The sequence below is a fragment of the Staurois parvus genome, unplaced genomic scaffold (assembly GCF_062004578.1).
Source record: "Staurois parvus isolate SC_StPar_1 unplaced genomic scaffold, SC_StPar_1.0 ptg001497l, whole genome shotgun sequence".
Classification (NCBI taxonomy): Eukaryota; Metazoa; Chordata; class Amphibia; order Anura; family Ranidae; genus Staurois; species Staurois parvus.
In genome coordinates this window covers 1-22,118 of record NW_028319293.1, presented here as the reverse complement: position 1 = coordinate 22,118, position 22,118 = coordinate 1, and the positions used below count along the sequence as shown (strand labels likewise).

At 49.2% G+C, this 22,118-nt stretch overlaps 1 protein-coding gene across 1 annotated transcript; it reads right to left on the bottom strand.

Annotated features, from left to right (window-relative positions):
* Positions 1–5,353: 5,353 nt before the first annotated feature.
* Positions 5,354–21,938, bottom strand: LOC149435493 (uncharacterized). Its single transcript, XM_089662602.1, has 3 exons — positions 21,787–21,938; positions 7,600–7,685; positions 5,354–6,305 (listed from the first exon to the last, which is right to left on the bottom strand). The coding sequence occupies exons 1-3, from the start codon at positions 21,832–21,834 to the stop codon at positions 6,122–6,124; spliced, it is 318 nt and encodes a 105-aa protein (XP_089518728.1). The 5' UTR covers positions 21,835–21,938; the 3' UTR covers positions 5,354–6,121.
* Between the last annotated feature and the right edge of the window lie 180 nt (positions 21,939–22,118).

Sequence of the window (22,118 nt, the reverse complement as noted above, 5' to 3'; positions counted from 1 at the left end):
TGAGGGAGCGCCTGAATGTGAATAGAGAAGGCGACAGTCTGATGGATTGGGGCAATAATAAATGTATGTATTTGTAGCATTTATATTCTGCGACAGGCTCAGCTGGTATTGGATAACTGGTCAGCCAATGCCAGTCACTTGCCAAGTTGATGGTGGAGGCAAGGACATAGGTCACATCCAGCTGGGTGGACACAGCTCCAGAAAGAGAGATACAGTGGGGCAAAAAAGTATTCAGTCAGCCACCAATGGTGCAAGTTCTCCCACTTACAAAGATGAGAGAGGCCTGTAATTGGCATCATAGGGAGACCTCAACTATGAGAGACAAAATGAGAAAACAAATCCAGACAATCACATTGGCAGATTTGGAAAGAATTTATTTGCAAGTTATGGTGGAAAATAAGTATTTGGTGAATATGAAAAGTTCATGTCAATACTTTGTTATATATCCTTTGTTGGCAATGACAGAGGTCAGACGTTTCCTGGAAGTCTTCACAAGGTTGGCACACACTGTTGCTGGTATGTTGGCCCATCCTCCATGCAGATCTCCTCTAGAGCAGTGATGTTTTGGGGGCTGACGCTGGGCAACACGGACTTTCAACTCCCTCCAAAGGTTTTCTATGGGGTTGAGATCTGGATACTGGCTAGGCCACTCCAGGACCTTGAAATGCTTCTTACGAAGCCACTCCTTCATTGCCCGGGCAGTATGTTTGGGATCATTGTCATGTTGGAAGACCCAGCCATATTTCATCTTCAATGCCCTTGCTGATGGAAGGAGGTTTGCACTCAAAATCTCACGATACATGGCCCCACTCATTCTGTCCTGTACATGGATCAGTCATCCTGGTCCCTTTGCGGAGAAACAGCCCCAAAGCATGATGTTGCCACCCCCATGCTTCACAGTAGGTATGGTGTTCCTTGGATGCAACTCAGCATTCTCTCTCCTCCAAACACGTCGAGTTGTGTTTCTACCAAACAGTTCTATTTTGGTTTCATCTGACCATATGACATTCTCCCAATCCTCTTCTGGATCATCCAAATGCTCTCTAGCAAACTTCAGACGGGCCCCGGACATGTACTGGCTTAAGCAGGGGGCCACGTCTGGCACTGCAGGATCTGAGTCCCTGGCGGCGTAGTGTGTTACTGATGGTAGCCTTTGTTACGTTGGTCCCAGCTCTCTGCAGGTCATTCACTAGGTCCCCCCGTGTGGTCCTGGGATTTTTGCTCACCGTTCTTGTGATCATTTTGACCCCACGGGGTGAGATCTTGCGTGGAGCCCCAGATCGAGGGAGATTATCAGTGGTCTTGTATGTCTTCCATTTTCTAATTATTGCTCCTACAGTTGATTTGTTCACACCAAGCTGCTTGCCTATTGCAGATTCAGTCTTCCCAGCCTGGTGCAGGTCTACAATTTTGTTTCTGGTGTCCTTCGACAGCTCTTTGGTCTTCACCATAGTGGAGTTTGGAGTGTGACTGTTTGAGGTTGTGGACAGGTGTCTTTTATACTGATAACAAGTTCAAACAGGTGCCATTGATACAGGTAATGAGTGCAGGACAGAGGAGCCTCTTAAAGAAGAAGGTCCAGGTCTGTGAGAGCCAGAAATCTTGCTTGTTTGTAGGTGACCAAATACTTATTTTCCACCATAATTTGCAAATAAATTTGCCAATGTGATTGTCTGGATTTGTTTTCTCATTTTGTCTCTCATAGTTGAGGTCTCCCTATGATGCCAATTACAGGCCTTTCTCATCTTTGTAAGTGGGAGAACTTGCACAATTGGTGGCGGACTAAACACTTTTTTGCCCCACTGTAGAAGCATGGAGATAGAACCAGAGAACATTGCTTGAGGTAGCCAAGACCAAGAATCCAACCAGAGCAAAGGAACCTTATGTAACCAGCAAACACAGTGGGTCAGGGGAGATGAGGTTCACCTTAGATGCAGTGTGAAGCACAGAAGTATAACTGCAATCTAACAAGTTCTTCAACTGGAGACCGGAAATGGACATGAGATTTTTATAGAAAAGGACCTGGACCAGTGAGCATGGACACCAACACCTGCTGACACCTGACCAGCGTTACATGCAGGACTTCATTCAACCAAGGTGAGGAATTTCCAGGACTGGGAGGAACTAAGAGGACATGATCTCCAGGCGTGGGTGAGGCCTTAGCACAAAAATGTCCTTTGAGTTGGAAATTTTCTCTCTAAAACCAGAAAAGTTTCTTTATTTCCATCATGGGGGGGGGGGGGGGGCATGGACACCAACATGTAACCAGTGATACATGTTGAACTTCATTCAGCCAAAGTAAGTAAAATCCAACCAAGGTGAGGAATTATCAGGACAGGGAGGAACTACAGGACAGGATGTCCAGGGATTGGTGAGGCCTTGACACAAATAACCCTCCATTGGGTTGGAAATATTCTCTGTGAAATCAAAAAAGCGTCTTAATTTCCATCATTGTGTCTGTATGTATGTGTGGCGTGTATGTACTCTACTGGGGGCAAACTCAAGGCAACGACAGCTGGTCAGCCAATGTCAGTAATTTGCTGGTGCAGATCAGGACAAAGGCTATATCCAGCTGGGTGGACATAAATCAATAAAAAGAGATAGTAGCATGGTCTGGAAGAGTAACCAGCATTACGCGTTGAACTTCATTTAGCCAAGGTAGGCAATGTATGGCTTTAGCTGCCACTTACCTATAAAGTAATGGTGGGCAGGGAAGAGGGCCGTATTTTTGGTGATAGGCCCTTAATAAAGTAACAAAATCTATCCCCTACCCATTGACCCAATTCATTGGCCAGGTCCAGTAGCAGTGATGTGACATGCAGTACTTTGATGCAAACTTTCTGGATTCTATATCTAGGTTTTTGCTATTGTAGGCAGGTGTTGGGTTACAGCAGTCTGGAGAAGGAGACATTGCCTTTTATTCTTCTCTCCCTCTACTGAGATACTGATGTTATGCTGCACCAGTCTTCTCCGATCAGCAGAGGGAGAGCTAAAGCCAAGCAAGCCCATAGACTTCTATGCAGAGTGCTGAGAATCCTCGGAGTTAAAGTTTGAGATGGCAGCTATATAATGGGACAGACAGACTCGTTACACTGCAGATCCCAGTAGGCACTGTGTAGTAGAAGTGCAGAGATGATTTTTAATAAACTGCCTGGGGAAGTTCTTCCTCTTAACACCAAGAGAGTTAGAGAGAGAGAGCACCTCTGTCCTGATATTCACCTGCAAGCAGGAGACCATACCAGCAGAGACCTGCGATTGGAAGTGAGGACACCTGGGGCAGCACAGCACCACCCACATCACAGCACCTCCAACGATGCCACAGTGAGATTGGAGTATCCTCTCACCCTCTGTTGATCACTGGAAGCTTTTGGAGAGAGATTGAGGGTCCCCCTTCTACAACGTGAGGTCACTGCAGTATCACAGGGTCTGGTGAGAAGTCTATTCGCTGATTGTGGATACTGCTAGCAGTAGACTGAGCCACTGAGATCAGGACACCAAGTATAGTCAATCTATACCGTACCCTAAACTGCACTTATTTCCAAACCTAGAGTGCACCTATACCACCCCTATACTGCATTATACTGAACCTTTTCTGCATATGAAACAAATCTACCTTGCACTTGTGTCAAACTATACTGTATCTATACTACATGCAGGTTAACTAGGACCACTTTTAAGCGCACCAATGATCTTGAAGGGCCCCAACGATTGCTGGCAGAAGAACATCTCAGAGGACTGCCCCTCCCTAATAATTACTTTGCAAACTCATTGGTTCCCCTGCCTCCTCTACAATACTCCTTTTCTTTTGGACAGAGTATACCCAGTCAGTCTAGAACTAGCATCTCTGGCAGTTCAAGTACTCAGTAGATTAAACTTTACTTCTGCTCTCTGCTGTGTTTAATGTGGCCTTGCTACTGTTTATGCTGATCTGGATGCCAAATGTCATCTTATTCCTAGTCCTTACTGCTAATCACTTTGTAAGCTAGATTGTGTTATTCCCATTGATAATTCATTCTATGCTTGCCTAGTATCAACCATATGGGGTGACCACTTATTAAGTTTGCCTTTGCTACCTGGTTTGATGCCGGTTTTCTTTAAAATAACACTACTGTTGTGTACTAAGTATTACTTTCAGTGAATTCCTGTGATACTGTATGTTTATACACTCCACCTGGTGAGTTAGAGGGGCTGGAGGTTCTTGAGAAGGTCGAGGCAAAGAACAGAGGGCCCATCCTATCCAGCGCCTCCTACGGGGGGTAGTGCTACTGTCGGGGATCGCCGCGCCGCTGGGCTCTGCGCAGGCGCAGTGCACCGCCCTGTGCAGGGACGCGGGCGCCGGGACCTGGCCGGCAACCAAGTGCGCGCATGCGCAGTAGAGACCGCGGGCGCACGCCTGGCACCAATGACAGCGCAGGGCGGGATATTTAAATGGCCCTGAGCTGTCATTCAGTGCCTTCTGGTCTCTTTGTATCCTGTGAACCTGTTGTAGTAAGTTACTGACCCGGATTGTGCCCTGACCTTGCTGCTTTCTCCTGTTCTTGACCCTTGCTTGCCTGACCTCTCTCCTGAATGCCTCCTATTGGATCTGACCTGCTGTTGCTGACCTGGCGTGTGACCCGACTATTCTTTGCCCACTGCTCTGTAGCGCACTGTCCCCATAGTTACCGACCCGGCTTGTATGACCTTGCACTTGCTCAGCCATCCATCCATCCCTCTCAACGGGGTCTCCAGACCTCCTCATACCTGGCTCTCTCCCGTGGGAGCCCCTGGCGAATACCCCTACCACTGACGGGTGTCCCCAGTAGTCACGACCTGGTCCCGGGGTAAACAAGTCCATCCCCACCATCAGGGGCTCTGGTGAACAAGTACTCTGGGGCTTAGACTCCGTACGCTGGGAACGACCGATCAGTGGAGTGCTAGTGGTACCGCCGGGCGGTCCCTTACAGCTACACTATTTTATTTCAATAAATTGCGTTACATGTTACACTATCAGAGATTCTTCTATGTTCTTACATTTGCACTGAAAGTGCCATCATCTCACAGCAAAGAAGGTGGCACGGAGGAGAGATGGTTGTATGGTTTACTTTGATTGGGTAGATGGATAGAGAAAGCACATTCTGCGTAGAGCTAGTTTGACAGAAATATGATACAATCTCAATGTGGCTGTAACGGAACCGACCCCAGAGTGCACTTGGGTATTTCTGTTAGACTACAGCTTCCCCGTCAGAACACCGACAACAGACACCAATCTTGAAGTAGTCCAGAAAGTAGACTAGTTTATTTTAACACAGATACAAGATATATACACTCAGGGGAACAACCCCCCCCCTGCATAATGACACAGGGCGGGGCAATCTACATTTAGTAACAAGAGACACACCAACAGACAGTCGCATCAGGAGGGAGGGCTGCTGGAGACACCCCCCCACCAAGCAAATACACATAAACACATACATCCCATAATAGTTTGCTCCCAAGCAAGACACACAATAGAACAATGGGATGTAACCACATGGCATTAAACAATCCACAACCCCCACCCCACCTATCTCCTAGACATGTCTACACAATATTAGGACAGATCACCCTGTACGACTAACAGGCACAGGGTGACTTACACATAAGAGGGATATGGGGAGCTGAGACAGGGGTTTCCCCACCTCTCCAAAGTGAGCTGTGTTCCATGGCCCCCCACCCAAAGTGATTCCCATCACAGTGGCCTCCTATGATTTAGAGGTCATACCATATACTGAGAGATTGTCTAGTGCACCACTTACCTCTTGTATTCAATTCTCACTATTCCTATATTCCTTGAGATCTCTCTGTGTGACCATTTTTTACACTTCACTTTGACATCGCAGCTTTACTGCAAAGACTCAGAAGTTGGAGAAAAAGCAGCAGAAATGTCTCAGCATAAGAGGCAAAACTAAACACAATTATGTGTAAACCGTCACATAAGACATGACCCACTTTACCAATAAATGTGGTGAAGAAAGCATCAGGCCCTGCAACCAATAAGAAATCATTTCTGTTCCTGATCTGACCAGTCACTTGTTATGATTGGTTGCTGTTGGCAATTGTAGTTTACAAGTCCAGATTGAAGAAGCCTGTTAGCGCCATCTTATTCATTTATCTTCTTTCCAAAGACTCCGATCTTCTCGAAAAAGCAGCGCAGATCCTCAGCCTCTAATCTACATTGCATGGCCTTCTTCTGACAAATCCAGGGCAGGGAGTAATTACAGCTCTGGCTCTGCAGGGTGGGTGAGGCCTTGGCACAAAATTCTCCACTGGGTGGGAAATCCTTCCTGTGAAAAAAGAAAAGTGTCCTCATTTCCATCATTGGAAGTGAATGATTTCCATAATTGGACCCAAAGGCACGAAACCTTTGAAGACCAAAAAAAAGTCTTTCTACTGAAAATGGGAATGAAATGTGTGGCAAACAAGTATAAAAGGAAACTCTGCCACCTTCTTTATGTTGCCTGTGGGAACAGGACTACAGAGCTTATTGGTAAACCCAGCACTGGCAGGAGAGATGGTCAACCTTCTGATGGATACGAATCCAACGAGTTTAAATAAAAGAGAGATCTCAACGCACTAACGGCTAATGTCCAGTGTTATATGTCCAAAAGTGCCAATAAATTCTATGGCTAGTAACTGCTTCAGATAGCAGCCATCTCAGAGTAAGCCAGCTCTGTATACAAAACACAAAAGGGAGAAGAGAGGCGCCCTCTGAGTGCAGTATGGAAGAAAAGTTTTAATGAACCGCAATGTTAAAACTCACAATGTAAGGAAGCTAAACAAGCCCATCAGTAAACCATTACTGTGTCCTGTAGGGGTCCATCCCGTGTGGAGCTGGCCGTCATTACCTTAAGCAGCCAGCTCCACATGGGATGGACTCCTGCAGGACACAGTAATGGTCTACTGATGGACTGCTGCACTCAGAGGGCGCCTTTCTTCTTCCTTTAATCCAGTGTTTCTCAACTCCAGTCCTCATGGACCCCCAACAGGTCATGCTTTCAGGATTTCCATTATTTTGCACAGGTGATTTGATCAGTTTCACTGCCTTAGTAATTACCACAGCTGTTTCATCTGAGGGAAATCCTGAAAACATGACCTGTTGGGGGTCCATGAGGACTGGAGTTGAGAAACACTGCTTTAATCCAATGAGTTTACCGAGGATCTCTGGGCCCAAACTCAGCAAGAACAGCCCTGAGAGATCCAAAACCTTGAAAGGTCTAAACATTGCACTTACTGTGCTGGGAGGGCTGGGCTCAGTGGAGAGGTCACTGGGATGGATCGTGGATACAAGCAAGAATGGATAATGAAATCAGAAGTTAATTCCACGTAAAACAAAAGCTGCAATACTGCTCTTCTTCCACATACAATGTGGTTGATTTACTACAATTGAAGCGTGCAAAATCTGGTGCACCTCAGCGTAGAAACCAATCAGCCTCCATTTTTTTTGTCAAAGCTTAATTGAAGCTGATTGGCCACCATGCACAGCTGCACCAGATTTTGCACTCTCCAGTTTTAGCAAATCAACGCCAATGCGTGTTCCCACCATATAGTCTACATGGGATTATTGGGAGGATTACTCACTGCACGCTGTCATCCGGCCACTTCCACAATTTTTCAGATTTCCTCAAACCAATCCAGAAACCTCTTTTGTCCTTCCGAATCATTGCCTGGAATCCATAAAAAAGTCAATTTAGTGGAAACCCAATTGACAACATCTGCAGAATGCTTCCGAAATAAGATGTATTTGGACTGACCCGCAACCAGTCACATTTTATTTTCCAAATGTATTTTTCCACTGCAGGTTTGAATTAGGTTGGTTGTTAAAGGGTGACAAGGACAGTTTTTATTTTATTTCATCCAGAGAAATACCTCTCTTTATAATTTATAGAGGGATCCTCTTGATATAGTGAAGAAAAACTGATTGTGAGCCCACTCTTCCTGTATGGGTGTTGGAAGAACTCCACTTGGGTTTAAGGTGGCTGTTAGTGATATCACTGACTGGGTAGAGGTAGAAGAAGAACCCAACAATATCACAAGTGGAATAAAAGCGCCACACCCTTAATACTTTAAAGCAGCAATTCCACCTCAAAGAAACCAAATAAATTTCTTAGTCCTTTAACTTAAATGAAGGAATGCGCATTCCTTCATTTAAGAGGTAGAAGAAGGAAGGTGTAATGAAACCGACCTCAGACTGCGCTTGGGTACTTCCGTTAGACTACCACTTCCCTGTCCGAACACCGACAACAGACACCACAGCCGACCATACAAGACTAGATGACACCAGTCTTGAAGTAAACCAGGAGGTAGACTACTTTATTTTAACATAGTCACAAGATATATACACTCAAGGGAACAACCCCCCTCCCTGCATACTGACACAGGGCGGGGCAATCTACATTTAGTAACAAGAGATACACCAACAGACAGTCCCATCAGGAGGGAGGGCTGCTGGAGACACCCCTCACCAAGCCAATACACATAAACACATTGTCAGGAATGGACTCGCCATTGGTGGTGGGACTCACCTGCCTTGTGGGCTGCAGTACCAAGGCTGGCCAGCGGGGGCTCTCAGCAGCCAGAATCTCACTCCTTCAATCTGAGGCTGATTGCAGGAGGTGTATTTAAGCAGGACCAGGCCTGTGATCAGTGCCTTGGTGTATGTTTCCCATGAGCCCCTGTACCTGCATCCTGTCTGCTTCCTGCCTGATCCTGACTCTGAATGAACTCCGCCTGTCCTGACCTCGGCTATTCCTAACCACTCTTCCGCTCGCTCCTGGTACCCTGTTTGCCCGTTAGCTACCGACTCGGCCTGCCCGACTACGTTGTGCTCCATATATATATAATATATACATATATATTTATCAGTTTAGGTTTGGGTTTGTTTCACCTTGTATGTATTTGTGTTAGTTTTGGGTTTGGTTTGTTGCACTGCATTTATGTTTGTGTTGTCCTTAATAAATTATCTTGTTTACACGCTATACCTGAAGTCTATGTTTCTCTGTGTCGGTCAACACACCTCTGGTCATTCCCGGAGCACTGACACACATACATCCCATAATAGTTTGCACCCAAGCCTGACAAACAACAGAACAATGGGATGCAGCCCCATAACACCAAACAATCCACAACCCCCCACCCCACCTATACATATCTACACAATATTAGGACAGATCACCCTGCACCCCCAACAGGCACAGGGTGACTTACACATAATAGGGAAATGGGGAGCTGAGACAGGGGTCTCCCCACCTCTCCAAAGTGAGATGGGTTCCATGGGCCCCCCACCCAAAGTGACTCACAGAAGGGGGTCACACTAAAACCATTTCTCTTCTAGTTACTGAAGAAGGATAATGGTGCAAAACAGGAAATCACAAGCCGGACCACCATTACAAATCATGGTGCACATCTGCAGAAACTGGAAGCTACCTCAGCTGTTTCTGTGCACAAAGCCCAACTGTCCTTGCACAATGCTAATGGATTGGGGAGCAAGGAGTGAGCAGAGGAGAGAATTAGACTGATGTTGCACTGCTCCATTGTACACTGCTGTACCCTGCATTCACTATATCCACTCTCCCTGGACCCCGCATTCACTATATCCGCTCTCCCCGGACCCCGCATTCACTATATCCACTCTCCCCGGACCCCGCATTCACTATATCCACTCTCCCTGGACCCCGCATTCACTATATCCTCTCTCCCTGGACCCCGCATTCACTATATCCGCTCTCCCCGGACCCCGCATTCACTATATCCACTCTCCCCGGACCCCGCATTCACTATATCCGCTCTCCCCGGACCCCGCATTCACTATATCCGCTCTCCCCGGACCCCGCATTCACTATATCCGCTCTCCCCGTACCCCGCATTCACTATATCCGCTCTCCCCGGACCCCGCATTCACTATATCCGCTCTCCCCGTACCCCGCATTCACTATATCCGCTCTCCCCGGACCCCGCATTCACTATATCCGCTCTCCCCGTACCCCGTATTCACTATATCCGCTCTCCCCGGACCCCGCATTCACTATATCCGCTCTCCCCGGACCCCGCATTCACTATATCCCCTCTCCCCGGACCCCGCATTCACTATATCCGCTGTCCCCGGATCCCGCATTCACTATATCCGCTCTCCCCGTACCCCGCATTCACTATATCCGCTCTCCCCGGACCCCGCATTCACTATATCCGCTCTCCCCGTACCCCGTATTCACTATATCCGCTCTCCCCGGACCCCGCATTCACTATATCCGCTCTCCCCGGACCCCGCATTCACTATATCCCCTCTCCCCGGACCCCGCATTCACTATATCCGCTCAACCCGGACCCTGCATTCACTATATCCGCTCTCCCCGTACCCCGCATTCACTATATCCGCTCTCCCTGGACCCCGCATTCACTATATCCGCTCTCCCCGTACCCTGCATTCACTATATCCGCTCTCCCCGTACCCCGCATTCACTATATCCGCTCTCCCCAGACCCCGCATTCACTATATCCGCTCTCCCCGGACCCCGCATTCACTATATCCCCTCTCCCAGGACCCGCATTCACTATATCCGCTCTCCCCGTACCCCGCATTCACTATATCCGTTCTCCCCGGACCCCGCATTCACTGTATCCGCTCTCCCCGGACCCCGCATTCACTATATCCGCTCTCCCCGGACCCCGCATTCACTATATCCGCTCTCCCCGGACCCCGCATTCACTATATCCGCTCTCCCCGGACCCCGCATTCACTATATCCCCTCTCCCAGGACCCCGCATTCACTATATCCGCTCTCCCCGTACCCCGCATTCACTATATCCGTTCTCCCCGGACCCTGCATTCACTATATCCGCTCTCCCCGGACCCCGCATTCACTATATCCGCTCTCCCCGAAGCCCGCATTCACTATATCCGCTCTCCCCGGACCCCACAGTCACTATATCCGCTCTCCCCGGACCCCGCATTCACTATATCCGCTCTCCCCGGACCCCGCATTCACTATATCCGCTCTCCCCAGACCCTGCATTCACTATATCCGCTCCCCCCGGACCCCGCATTCACTATATCCGCTCTCCCCGGACCCCGCATTCACTATATCCGCTCTCCCCGGACCCCGCATTCACTATATCCGCTCTCCCCGGACCCAGCATTCACTATATCCGCTTTCCCCGGACCCAGCATTCACTATATCCGCTCTCCCCGGACCCCGCATTCACTATATCCGCTCTCCCCGGACCCCGCATTCACTATATCCGCTCTCCCCGGACCCCGCATTCACTATATCCGCTCTCCCCGAAGCCCACATTCACTATATCCGCTCTCCCCGGACCCCGCATTCACTATATCCGCTCTCCCCGGACCCCACAGTCACTATATCCGCTCTCCCCGGACCCCGCATTCACTATATCCGCTCTCCCTGGACCCCGCATTCACTATATCCGCTCTCCCAGGACCCCGCATTCACTATATCCGCTCTCCCAGGACCCAGCATTCACTATATCCGCTCTCCCAGGACCCCGCATTCACTATATCCGCTCTCCCCGGACCCCGCATTCACTATATCCGCTCTCCCCGGACCCCGCATTCACTATATCCGCTCTCCCCGGACCCTGCATTCACTATATCCGCTCTCCCCGGACCCCGCATTCACTATATCCGCTCTCCCCGGACCCCACAGTCACTATATCCGCTCTCCCCGGACCCCGCATTCACTATATCCGCTCTCCCCGGACCCCGCATTCACTATATCCGCTCTCCCAGGACCCCGCATTCACTATATCCGCTCTCCCAGGACCCCGCATTCACTATATCCGCTCTCCCCGGACCCCGCATTCACTATATCCGCTCTCCCCGGACCCTGCATTCACTATATCCGCTCTCCCCGGACCCCGCATTCACTATATCCGCTCTCCCAGGACCCTGCATTCACTATATCCGCTCTCCCCGGACCCCGCATTCACTATATCCGCTCTCCCAGGACCCCGCATTCACTATATCCGCTCTTCCACAGTACACAGAACATGGTACAGGATCAGGCAGGTAAGCAGCTCACAGGCAGAACACTGAAGGCCAGATGAACATTAAGACCCAGTTCACACCATAGAAATGCAGTCCAAATACATTTATACATGCGTGTTTTTGATGCATTTTTGGCGCATTCTGGTGCGTTTTTTATGTGTTCCGGTTCATTTCCCCCCCCCCCCCCTCTTTTTTTCTTCAATTTAAATAGGGATATGTGCTTTCCAGTGTTTTCGGTGTGTTTTGGTGAGACTTACTGCGTTCCGGTACAGTTCTGTAGAGGAAAAATGCAGTCTGTTCTACTTTTTTTCCTGCAACCGGAACTGCAAACACCAATGTGAACTATCTGGAGGAAAAGAAATGTAATCTCCAAACTCCAAACTTGATTTGCAGCGGAACCCCTGAGGACCTCTCGGGGAACCCCGGTTGAGAATCAGATGGATCCTAATTACTGCAATCTGCTGGCTGTTAGTGACACCCGCTGGTGGTCACCAGAACTGCATCCTTTGCCTCTGGGAACAACAGTGCCTGCAGCAGGTAACCCAAATCCTGACAGTTCCCCAACTTGAGGAGAGGCCTCTGGACGCTCCACTTAGTTTCAAAGCTAGCAGTCTGTGCTAGTGACTCTTGAGTTAGGTAAATCTAAAATGGAGAAGGTCTTCTGTCATCAGTGTCTTAAGACTTTCCTGATTTTCTTCAACCTGCTGGATACCCTGCCGCCAGGGTCTGTCACTTGGCTAGGTGACACACCGCTGGGTTCTAGAAGCTGGGTGCCCTGCCATCGGGGTCTGGAAGCTGGTTGGGTGCCCTGCCACCGGGGTGTGGAAGCTGGTTGGGTGCCCTGCCACCAGGGTCTGGAAGCTGGTTGGGTGCCCTGCCACCGGGGTCTGGAAGCTGGTTGGGTGCCCTGCCACCGGGGTCTGGAAGCTGGCTGGGTGCCTGACACTGGGGTCTGGAAGCTGGTTGGGTGCCCTGCCACCGGGGTCTGGAAGCTGGTTGGGTGCCCTGCCACCGGGGTCTGGAAGCTGGCTGGGTGCCTGACACTGGGGTCTGGAAGCTGGCTGGGTGCCCGATAACGGTGTCTGGAAGCTGGCTGGGTGCCCGATACGGGGTCTGGAAGCTGCCTGGGTGCCCCACCACCGGGGTCTAGAAATTGGCTGGGTGCCCCGCCACTGGCATCTGGAAGCTGGCTGGATGCCCTGACACCAGGGTCTGGAATTTGGCTGGGTGCCCCGGCACCAGGGTGTGGAAACTGGCTAGGTGTGCTGCCCTGTGTGTCTGGAAGCTTGCTAAGTGACTTGATACCAGAGTCTGGAAGCTAGCTATTTGCCCTGCCACCGGGGTCTGGAAGCTGGCTGGATGCCCTGACACCAGGGTCTGGAAGCTGGCTAGGTGCCTTAATACCGGGTTCTGGAAGCTGGCAAGGTGTCCTGACACCGGGATCTGGAAACTGGCTAGGTGTCCTGACACCGGGATCTGAAAACTGGCTAGGTGCCCTGCCCTGGGGGTTTGGAAGCTGGCTAGGTGACTTGATACCAGGGTCTGGAAGTTGGCTAGGGGCCCTGCCACCGGAGTCTGGAAGCTGATTGGATTCCCTGACACTGGGGTCTGGAAGCTGGCTGGATGCCCTGACACTGGGGTCTGGAAGCTGGCTGGATGCCCTGACACCGGGGTCTGGAAGCTGGACACTGGGGTCTGGAAGCTGGCTAGGTGCTCTGACACTGGGGTCTGGAAGCTGGCTGGGTGCCCTGACACCGGTGTCTGGAAGCTGTCTAGGTGCTCTGACATCGGGGTCTGGAAGCTGGCTAGGTGCCCGGACGCTGGGGTCTGGAAGCTGGACACTGGGGTCTGGAAGCTGGACACTGGGGTCTGGAAGCTGGACACTGGGGTCTGGAAGCTGGCTAGGTGCTCTGACACCGGGATCTGGAAGATGGCTAGGTGCTCTGACACCGGGATCTGGAAGCTGGCTAGGTGCTCTGACACCGGGGTCTGGAAGCTGGCTAGGTGCTCTGACACCGGGATCTGGAAGCTGGCTAGGTGCTCTGACATCGGGGTCTGGAAGCTGGCTAGGTGCCCGGACACTGGGGTCTGGAAGCTGGACACTGGGGTCTGGAAGCTGGCTGGGTGCCCGGACACCGGGGTCTGGAAGTTGGCTAAGTGCTCTGACACCGGGGTCTGGAAGATGGCTAGGTGCTCTGACACCGGGACCTGGAAGCTGGCTAGGTGCTCTGACACCGGGATCTGGAAGCTGGCTAGGTGCTCTGACACCGGGGTCTGGAAGATGGCTAAGTGCTCTGACACCGGGGTCTGGAAGATGGCTAGGTGCCCTGACACCGGGATCTGGAAGCTGGCTAGGTGCTCTGACACCGGGATCTGGAAGATGGCTAGGTGCCCTGACACCGGGGTCTGGAAGATGGCTAGGTGCCCTGACACCGGGGTCTGGAAGCTGGCTAGGTGCTCTGACACCGGGGTCTGGAAGCTGGCTAGGTGCTCTGACACCGGGATCTGGAAGATGGCTAGGTGCTCTGACACCGGGGTCTGGAAGATGGCTAGGTGCCCTGACACCGGGGTCTGGAAGATGGCTAGGTGCTCTGACACCGGGGTCTGGAAGATGGCTAGGTGCTCTGACACCGGGGTCTGGAAGCTGGCTAGGTGCTCTGACACCGGGATCTGGAAGATGGCTAGGTGCTCTGACACCGGGGTCTGGAAGATGGCTAGGTGCCCTGACACCGGGGTCTGGAAGCTGGCTAGGTGCTCTGACACCGGGATCTGGAAGCTGGCTAGGTGCTCTGACACCGGGGTCTGGAAGCTGGCTAGGTGCTCTGACACCGGGATCTGGAAGATGGCTAGGTGCTCTGACACCGGGGTCTGGAAGATGGCTAGGTGCCCTGACACCGGGGTCTGGAAGCTGGCTAGGTGCTCTGACACCGGGGTCTGGAAGCTGGCTAGGTGCTCTGCCACTGGGGTCTGGAAGCTGGCTAGGTGCTCTTACACCGGGATCTGGAAGATGGCTAGGTGCTCTGACACCGGGGTCTGGAAGCTGGCTAGGTGCTCTGACACCGGGGTCTGGAAGATGGCTAGGTGCTCTGACACTAGAAGCACAGCCCATTCAAGAACTCCATGCCAAACACACAGTTGACAATAGGTGGGGGTGCCCTTGGTCCACACCAATGCAATTTGTCATGCGATTTGACAATTCAGAATTACATGACAAGTCGCACCCCATCTGCGTCAATGAAACCGTTCAAAGCGTTGTGACTCAAGTCATTGTTACATTGTATTTAGACATGTGCAGAACGAAAAACATTTGTTTTGTTTCGGATCGATTCTTTAAAGCGGAGCTCCACCCAAAAGGGGAAGTTCTGCTTTAATGCTTTGTTCCCCGCTCCCCGTTAAGGATTGGCACCTTTGGGGGGCGGGTTCCCGAATTTGACAGGTACTTCCACTGCGAGCGCCTAAGCGATGACATCGTAAGGCGATTTGCAGGGTCTCCTGGGATGTCGTTTCCTGTATCCTAGAAGTTCTTTGGTTTCCTGTAATCGTGGGACTTGGAAACCGGAAATGACGTGAATGGGAGGCGTTTTGTACCATTTTACTGGAGTCCAGATTACAGGAAGACGTGGATGCTGTATCCTGCTGCGCCCTACGCTGTGCTCTATGCTGGAATTGCAGAGTGTCTGTACTGCGCTGGCATGTGAACGAGTGGTGCATGCTGGGATAGCCAGCAGCACCGATTCCCGGAAATATATACCTGTGAGCTTCAGATGCCCACAGCCATCATGGCGCCTGCCTGCTTCCGAGATCATGGTAAACTTTTAATCTCTACTAAGTAATTACAATGTTTTTACTATTGAATTATTCCAATTGTTAATGCCATTTGAAAAGTCATCGTGGATCTGCTTTTACCAAACATGTATTAGGGGGACTGGAGCTCCGCATCACAAAGTCACCACAAAGAAGAACACAAAAACCAAACCATAAACTGTAAAAGGTGACGGCACCTATTAGGACTTTATAATGTAGTCATTAGACCTAACCAATATTGGAGTAAAGGAGTTGCGGGAGAGTAGGGTGCGAATCAAACTCAACTATCGCCATAAGTGGACTAGATGTACCAGAGCTATCCTTGGTCGGAAGTGGAGGCAACAGAACTCCTTGATTCGGTCCAAATATGCCAATTTTTGGTAAATGTTGAAGGGCAGCCTCCAGATTCATAAGTGTATTTATAAAGCGGTGTAACGAAACCGGACCCTGACTGCACTGGGGTATTTCCGTTAGACTCCCGCTTCCCTGTCCGAACACAGATCCACGGACACCACCGCTGACCATACAGGATGAGAGAGTACCAGGCTTCTTAAGACAGGAAGGAAGTGAACTGCTTTATTTTAACACAAACACAAGATATATACACAGGGCGGGGAAATACAACCAGGAACAGGAAACACATCAGCAGGCCATCCCATCAGGGGGAAGGGCTGACGGAAACACCCCCCACCAAACCAAGACACACAATAGAACAATGGGATACACCACGTGGCAGTAGACAATACAGGAACACATACATCCAATAATAGTTTGCTGGCAAGCAAGACACAATAGAACAATGGAACAACCATGAACAGATGCCGCAAGGCCTTCATGAACAGATGCCACAAGGGCTCCACGAATAGATGGCCGCAAGGCCTTTATTAACAGATGCTGCAAGGGCTCCATGAACAGACGGCCGCAAGGTCTTCATGATCAGATGGCCACAAGGCCTACATGAACAGACGGCCCCAAGGTGTTCATGAACAGAGGGCCGCAAGGCCTATCTGAACAGACGGCCGCAAGGCCTCCATGAACAGAGGGCCAGAAGGCCTCCATGAACAGACGGCCCCAAGGCCTTTATGAACAGATGCCGCAAGGCCTCCATGAACAGACGGCTGCAAGGCCTTTATGAACAGATGCCACAAGGCCTCCATGAACAGATGCCACAAGGCCTTCATAAACAGACGGCCTCAAGGCCTCCAAGAACAGACGGCCCCAAGGCCTACATGAACAGAAGGCCGCAAGGCCTTCATGAACAGACGCCGCAAGGCCTCCATGAACAGACGGCCCCAAGGCCTTCATGAACAGACGGCTCCAAGGCCTTCATGAACAGAGGGCCGCAAGGCCTTCATGAACAGACGGCTGCAAGGCCTCCATGAACAGACGGGCGCAATATCTCCATGAACAGAGGGCCGCAAGGCCTTCATGAACAGACGACTCCAAGGCCTTCATGAACAGATGGCCGCAAGGCCTTTATGAACAGACGTCCGCAAGGCCTCCATGAACAGACGGCCGCAATACCTCCATGAACAGAGGGCCGCAAGGCCTTCATGAACAGATGGCTGCAAGGCCTTCATGAACAGATGGCTGCAAGGCCTTCATGAACAGAGGGCCACAAGGCTTTTATGAACAGAGGGCCGCAAGGCTTTTATGAACAGATGCCGCAAGACCTCCATGAACAGACGGCTGCAAGGCCTTGATGAACAGACGGCCGCAAGGCCTTCATGAACAGACGGCCGCAAGGCCTCCATGAACAGACGGCTGCAAGGCCTCCATGAACAGATGGCCACAAGGTCTTTATGAACAGACGGCCGCAAGGCCTCCATGAACAGAGGGCCGCAAGACCTCCATGAACAGATGGCTGCAAGGCCTCCATGAACAGATGGCCACAAGACCTCCATGAACAGAGGGCCGCAAGGCCTCCATGAACAGAGGGCCGTAAGGCCTCCATGAACAGACGGCTGCAAGGCCTTCATGAACAGACGTCCGCAAGGCCTTCATGAACAGACGACTGCAAGGCCTCCATGAACAGACGTCCGCAAGGCCTTCATGAACAGAGGACCGCAAGGCCTTCATGAACAGATGGCCGCAAGGCTTTTATGAACAGACGCCGCAAGACCTCCATGAACAGACGGCCGCAAGGTCTTCATGAACAGACGTCCGCAAGGCCTTCGTGAACAGACGTCCACAAGGCCTTCATGAACAGACGGCCGCAAGGCCTCCATGAACAGAGGGCCGCAAGGCTTTTATGAACAGACGCCGCAAGACCTCCATGAACAGACGGCCGCAAGGCCTTGATGAACAGACGGCCGCAAGGCCTTCATGAACAGACGGTCGCAAGGCCTCCATGAACAGACGGCCGCAAGGCCTTCATGAACAGATGGCCGCAAGGCTTTTATGAACAGACGCCGCAAGACCTCCATGAACAGACGGCCGCAAGGTCTTCATGAACAGACGTCCGCAAGGCCTTCGTGAACAGACGTCCACAAGGCCTTCATGAACAGACGGCCGCAAGGCCTCCATGAACAGAGGGCCGCAAGGCTTTTATGAACAGACGCCGCAAGACCTCCATGAACAGACGGCCGCAAGGCCTTGATGAACAGACGGCCGCAAGGCCTTCATGAACAGACGGCCGCAAGGCCTCCATGAACAGACGGCCGCAAGGCCTTCATGAACAGATGTCCGCAAGGCCTTCATGAACAGAGGGCCGCAAGGCTTTTATGAACAGACGCCGCAAGACCTCCATGAACAGACGGCCGCAAGGTCTTCATGAACAGACGTCCGCAAGGCCTTCATGAACAGACGTCCGCAAGGCCTTCATAAACAGACGTCCGCAAGGCCTTCATGAACAGACGGCCGCAAGGTCTTCATGAACAGACGTCCGCAAGGCCTTCATAAACAGACGTCCGCAAGGCCTTCATGAACAGATGGCCACAAGGTCTTTATGAACAGATGGCCGCAAGGCCTTTATGAACAGACGTCCGCAAGGCCTCCATGAACAGACGGCCGCAATACCTCCATGAACAGAGGGCCGGAAGGCCTCCATGAACAGACGACTGCAAGGCCTCCATGAACAGACGTCCGCAAGGCCTTCATGAACAGACGACCGCAAGGCCTTCATGAACAGATGGCCGCAAGGCTTTTATGAACAGACGCCGCAAGACCTCCATGAACAGACGGCCGCAAGGTCTTCATGAACAGACGTCCGCAAGGCCTTCGTGAACAGACGTCCACAAGGCCTTCATGAACAGACGGCCGCAAGGCCTTCATGAATAGAGGGCCGCAAGGCTTTTATGAACAGACGCCGCAAGACCTCCATGAACAGACGGCCGCAAGGCCTTGATGAACAGACGGCCGCAAGGCCTTCATGAACAGACGGCCGCAAGGCCTCCATGAACAGACGGCCGCAAGGCCTTCATGAACAGATGTCCGCAAGGCCTTCATGAACAGAGGGCCGCAAGGCTTTTATGAATAGACGCCGCAAGACCTCCATGAACAGACGGCCGCAAGGTCTTCATGAACAGACGTCCGCAAGGCCTTCATAAACAGACGTCCGCAAGGCCTTCATGAACAGACGGCTGCAAGGCCTTCATGAACAGACGTCCGCAAGGCCTTCATAAACAGACGCCGCAAGGCCTTCATGAACAGACGGCTGCAAGGCCTTCATGAACAGACGTCCGCAAGGCCTTCATAAACAGACGTCCGCAAGGCCTTCATGAACAGATTGCCACAAGGTCTTTATGAACAGATGGCCGCAAGGCCTCCATGAACAGAGGGCAGCAAGACCTCCATGAACAAATGGCTGCAAGGCCTCCATGAACAGATGCCCACAAGACCTCCATGAACAGACGGCCGGAAGGCCTTCATGAACAGACGGCCGCAAGGCCTCCATGAACAGATGGCCGTAAGGCCACATATATATAGAGGAGAGAGGTTTAACAAGGGAGGCATCTCTCAGTAGGGATTCAAATCTGAAATTCTACAAAATGAAGGGGTTGACCATGGAAGTGCTGTTGAAAGGCATGGCGTAATTGGAGGTACCGGAATAAATATGAATTACAAAGGGCATTATGGGCTTTCAAGGAATCAAAGGTCCTCACAGATCTGCTGTAAATACTTGACTCCCTTAGAGGCCCAAACTGAGGGTTCCGGGAAGAGGAAAAACTGACAAGCAAGGATTCAACCATAGGGAGGTGTGAGGAGACCAAATTTGAGTGTGTGGGGGGAATTGTAGATGCCAGGCTTTAATGAGTGCCCTCATGGACATTGTGACATTGAAGGGGGCCGAAGCCCCTCTATATAGAAGACTTCATAGGCCTTCATAAGACTCCAGGAAAGCTACTTCCAAGACCACAGCGGTATTAGTCTCGTTTGCCACCATCCAATTGTGAGCATGGGAAAGTAACGCTGCAATATAGTAAGTATACAAATCTGGACAAGCTAGCACCCCCCCCCCCCCCCCCCCCTTTGGTCCAAGGTCTCTGTAGTACCTTTGCTATTCTATTTATTTTCTATTCAATTCTATTCTATTATTTTCTTTTCCTTTATTTTTTATTCTATTCTATTCTGTTCTATCCTTATCTATCCTATTCTTTTTGAAATGTGCATTTTGGAAGGCTATTTTCATTCTAATTTCTTCTATTCTAATCTATTCTTTTTTATTTTCTATTCTATTCTTTTCTAGTATATTGTTTGCTATTCTGTTCTTTTCTATACATTTTTCTTTTCTACTCTATTCTTTTATTTTCTATTCTATACTTTTATTTTCTATTCTATACTTTTATTTTCTATTATATTTTATTCTATTCTTTTCCAAATTTGAATTCCAACAGACGGCTATATTCTATTTTATTCAAAGTTCAAGTTTTGAAACTGGAATTTCAAAAAGATGAATATATTTCTTTCTATTTAAAATTAAAATTAAAAAGATGGCTAATCTTGTTTTATTATATTTTTTTATTCTTTTTTCTATTCTATTCTATTCTAATCTATTCAGTTCCTTTGTTTTTTATTCATTTATATTCTATTCTATTCTTTTCTATTCCATTCTTTTTAAAATTTAAATTTTGCAAACAAAACTATGTTCTTTCTATTATTTTTCTTTTCTATGCAATTCAATTCTATTCTTTTCTATTTTATTCCTTTATTTTTTTATTCTATTTTGCTTTGTTCTATTCTTATCTATCCTATTCTTTTTGAAATGTGCATTTTAGAAGATGGCAATTGTCATTCTATTTTCTTCTATTCTAATCTATTCTTTTTTATTTTCTATTCTATTGTTTTCTATTATTTTATTTTCTATTCTACTCTATTCTATTGTTTTCTATTATATTCCTTTATTTTATACTCTATTCTTTTATTTTATACTCTATTCTTTTATTTTATATTCTATGCTTTTATTTTCTATTTTGTTTTATTCTATTCTTTTCAAAATTAGAATTTCGACACACGACTATATTCTATTTTATTCAGTTTGAATTTTGACATTTGAATTTCAGAAGATGGACAATCTTGTTTTGTTAACATTTTTTCTATTCTTTTTTCTGCTCTATTCAATTCAGTTGTTTTTTTTTTATTCCTTTATTTTCTATTCTATTTCTTTTCTATTCTATTCTTTTCGAAATTCACATTTTGGAAGGCGGCTATATTTACTAATACACACACATAGTCTTTGAAGGAAATCAGCAATATGTTTACATTTCACTTTTGTTTTCTAATTTGATTTAATTTTCAAATTTGTTTCGAATTTGGATAATTTGTTATTTTGGACAAAATTTAATTTCACTATTTCAGATTCATTTAAATTTTTTTACTATTGCAATTTGGAAATTCGGATACATCTGAACTTCTAAATAACGATAATTTCACCAGAATTTCGATTGGAATGAAATGAACCCCACATGTGGAATTGTATTGTCTCTGGTCATACTGCTCAGAAATGGTTCAAGTTTTGGTACCTTCAGGGTGGAGTCGCTGTCCTGTATTTTGGCCAGTGTAGAGTTCATGATCTTGCAGTCCTCACCCGCCTTGAATCGCACATCACTGTCCCTGGAGAAATAGTAACATGTCTTGTCTATCTGCTTCCATCCGCTGGGACAATAGGCGTCTATGTCTGGGGAAGACAGAGGGGCGGAGCATTAGGATCAGAGAATAATCAGAGACTTGCAGCACTGAGGGGACCTCTGTCCTTAGAAACATTTCATCAAATAACAACCAAGGGTGTTCCCAGACATTTCCCTTCTAACAGCTAGTCTGTGTCTCCCCCCTCACCTGTATCTGTTCAGTCTGT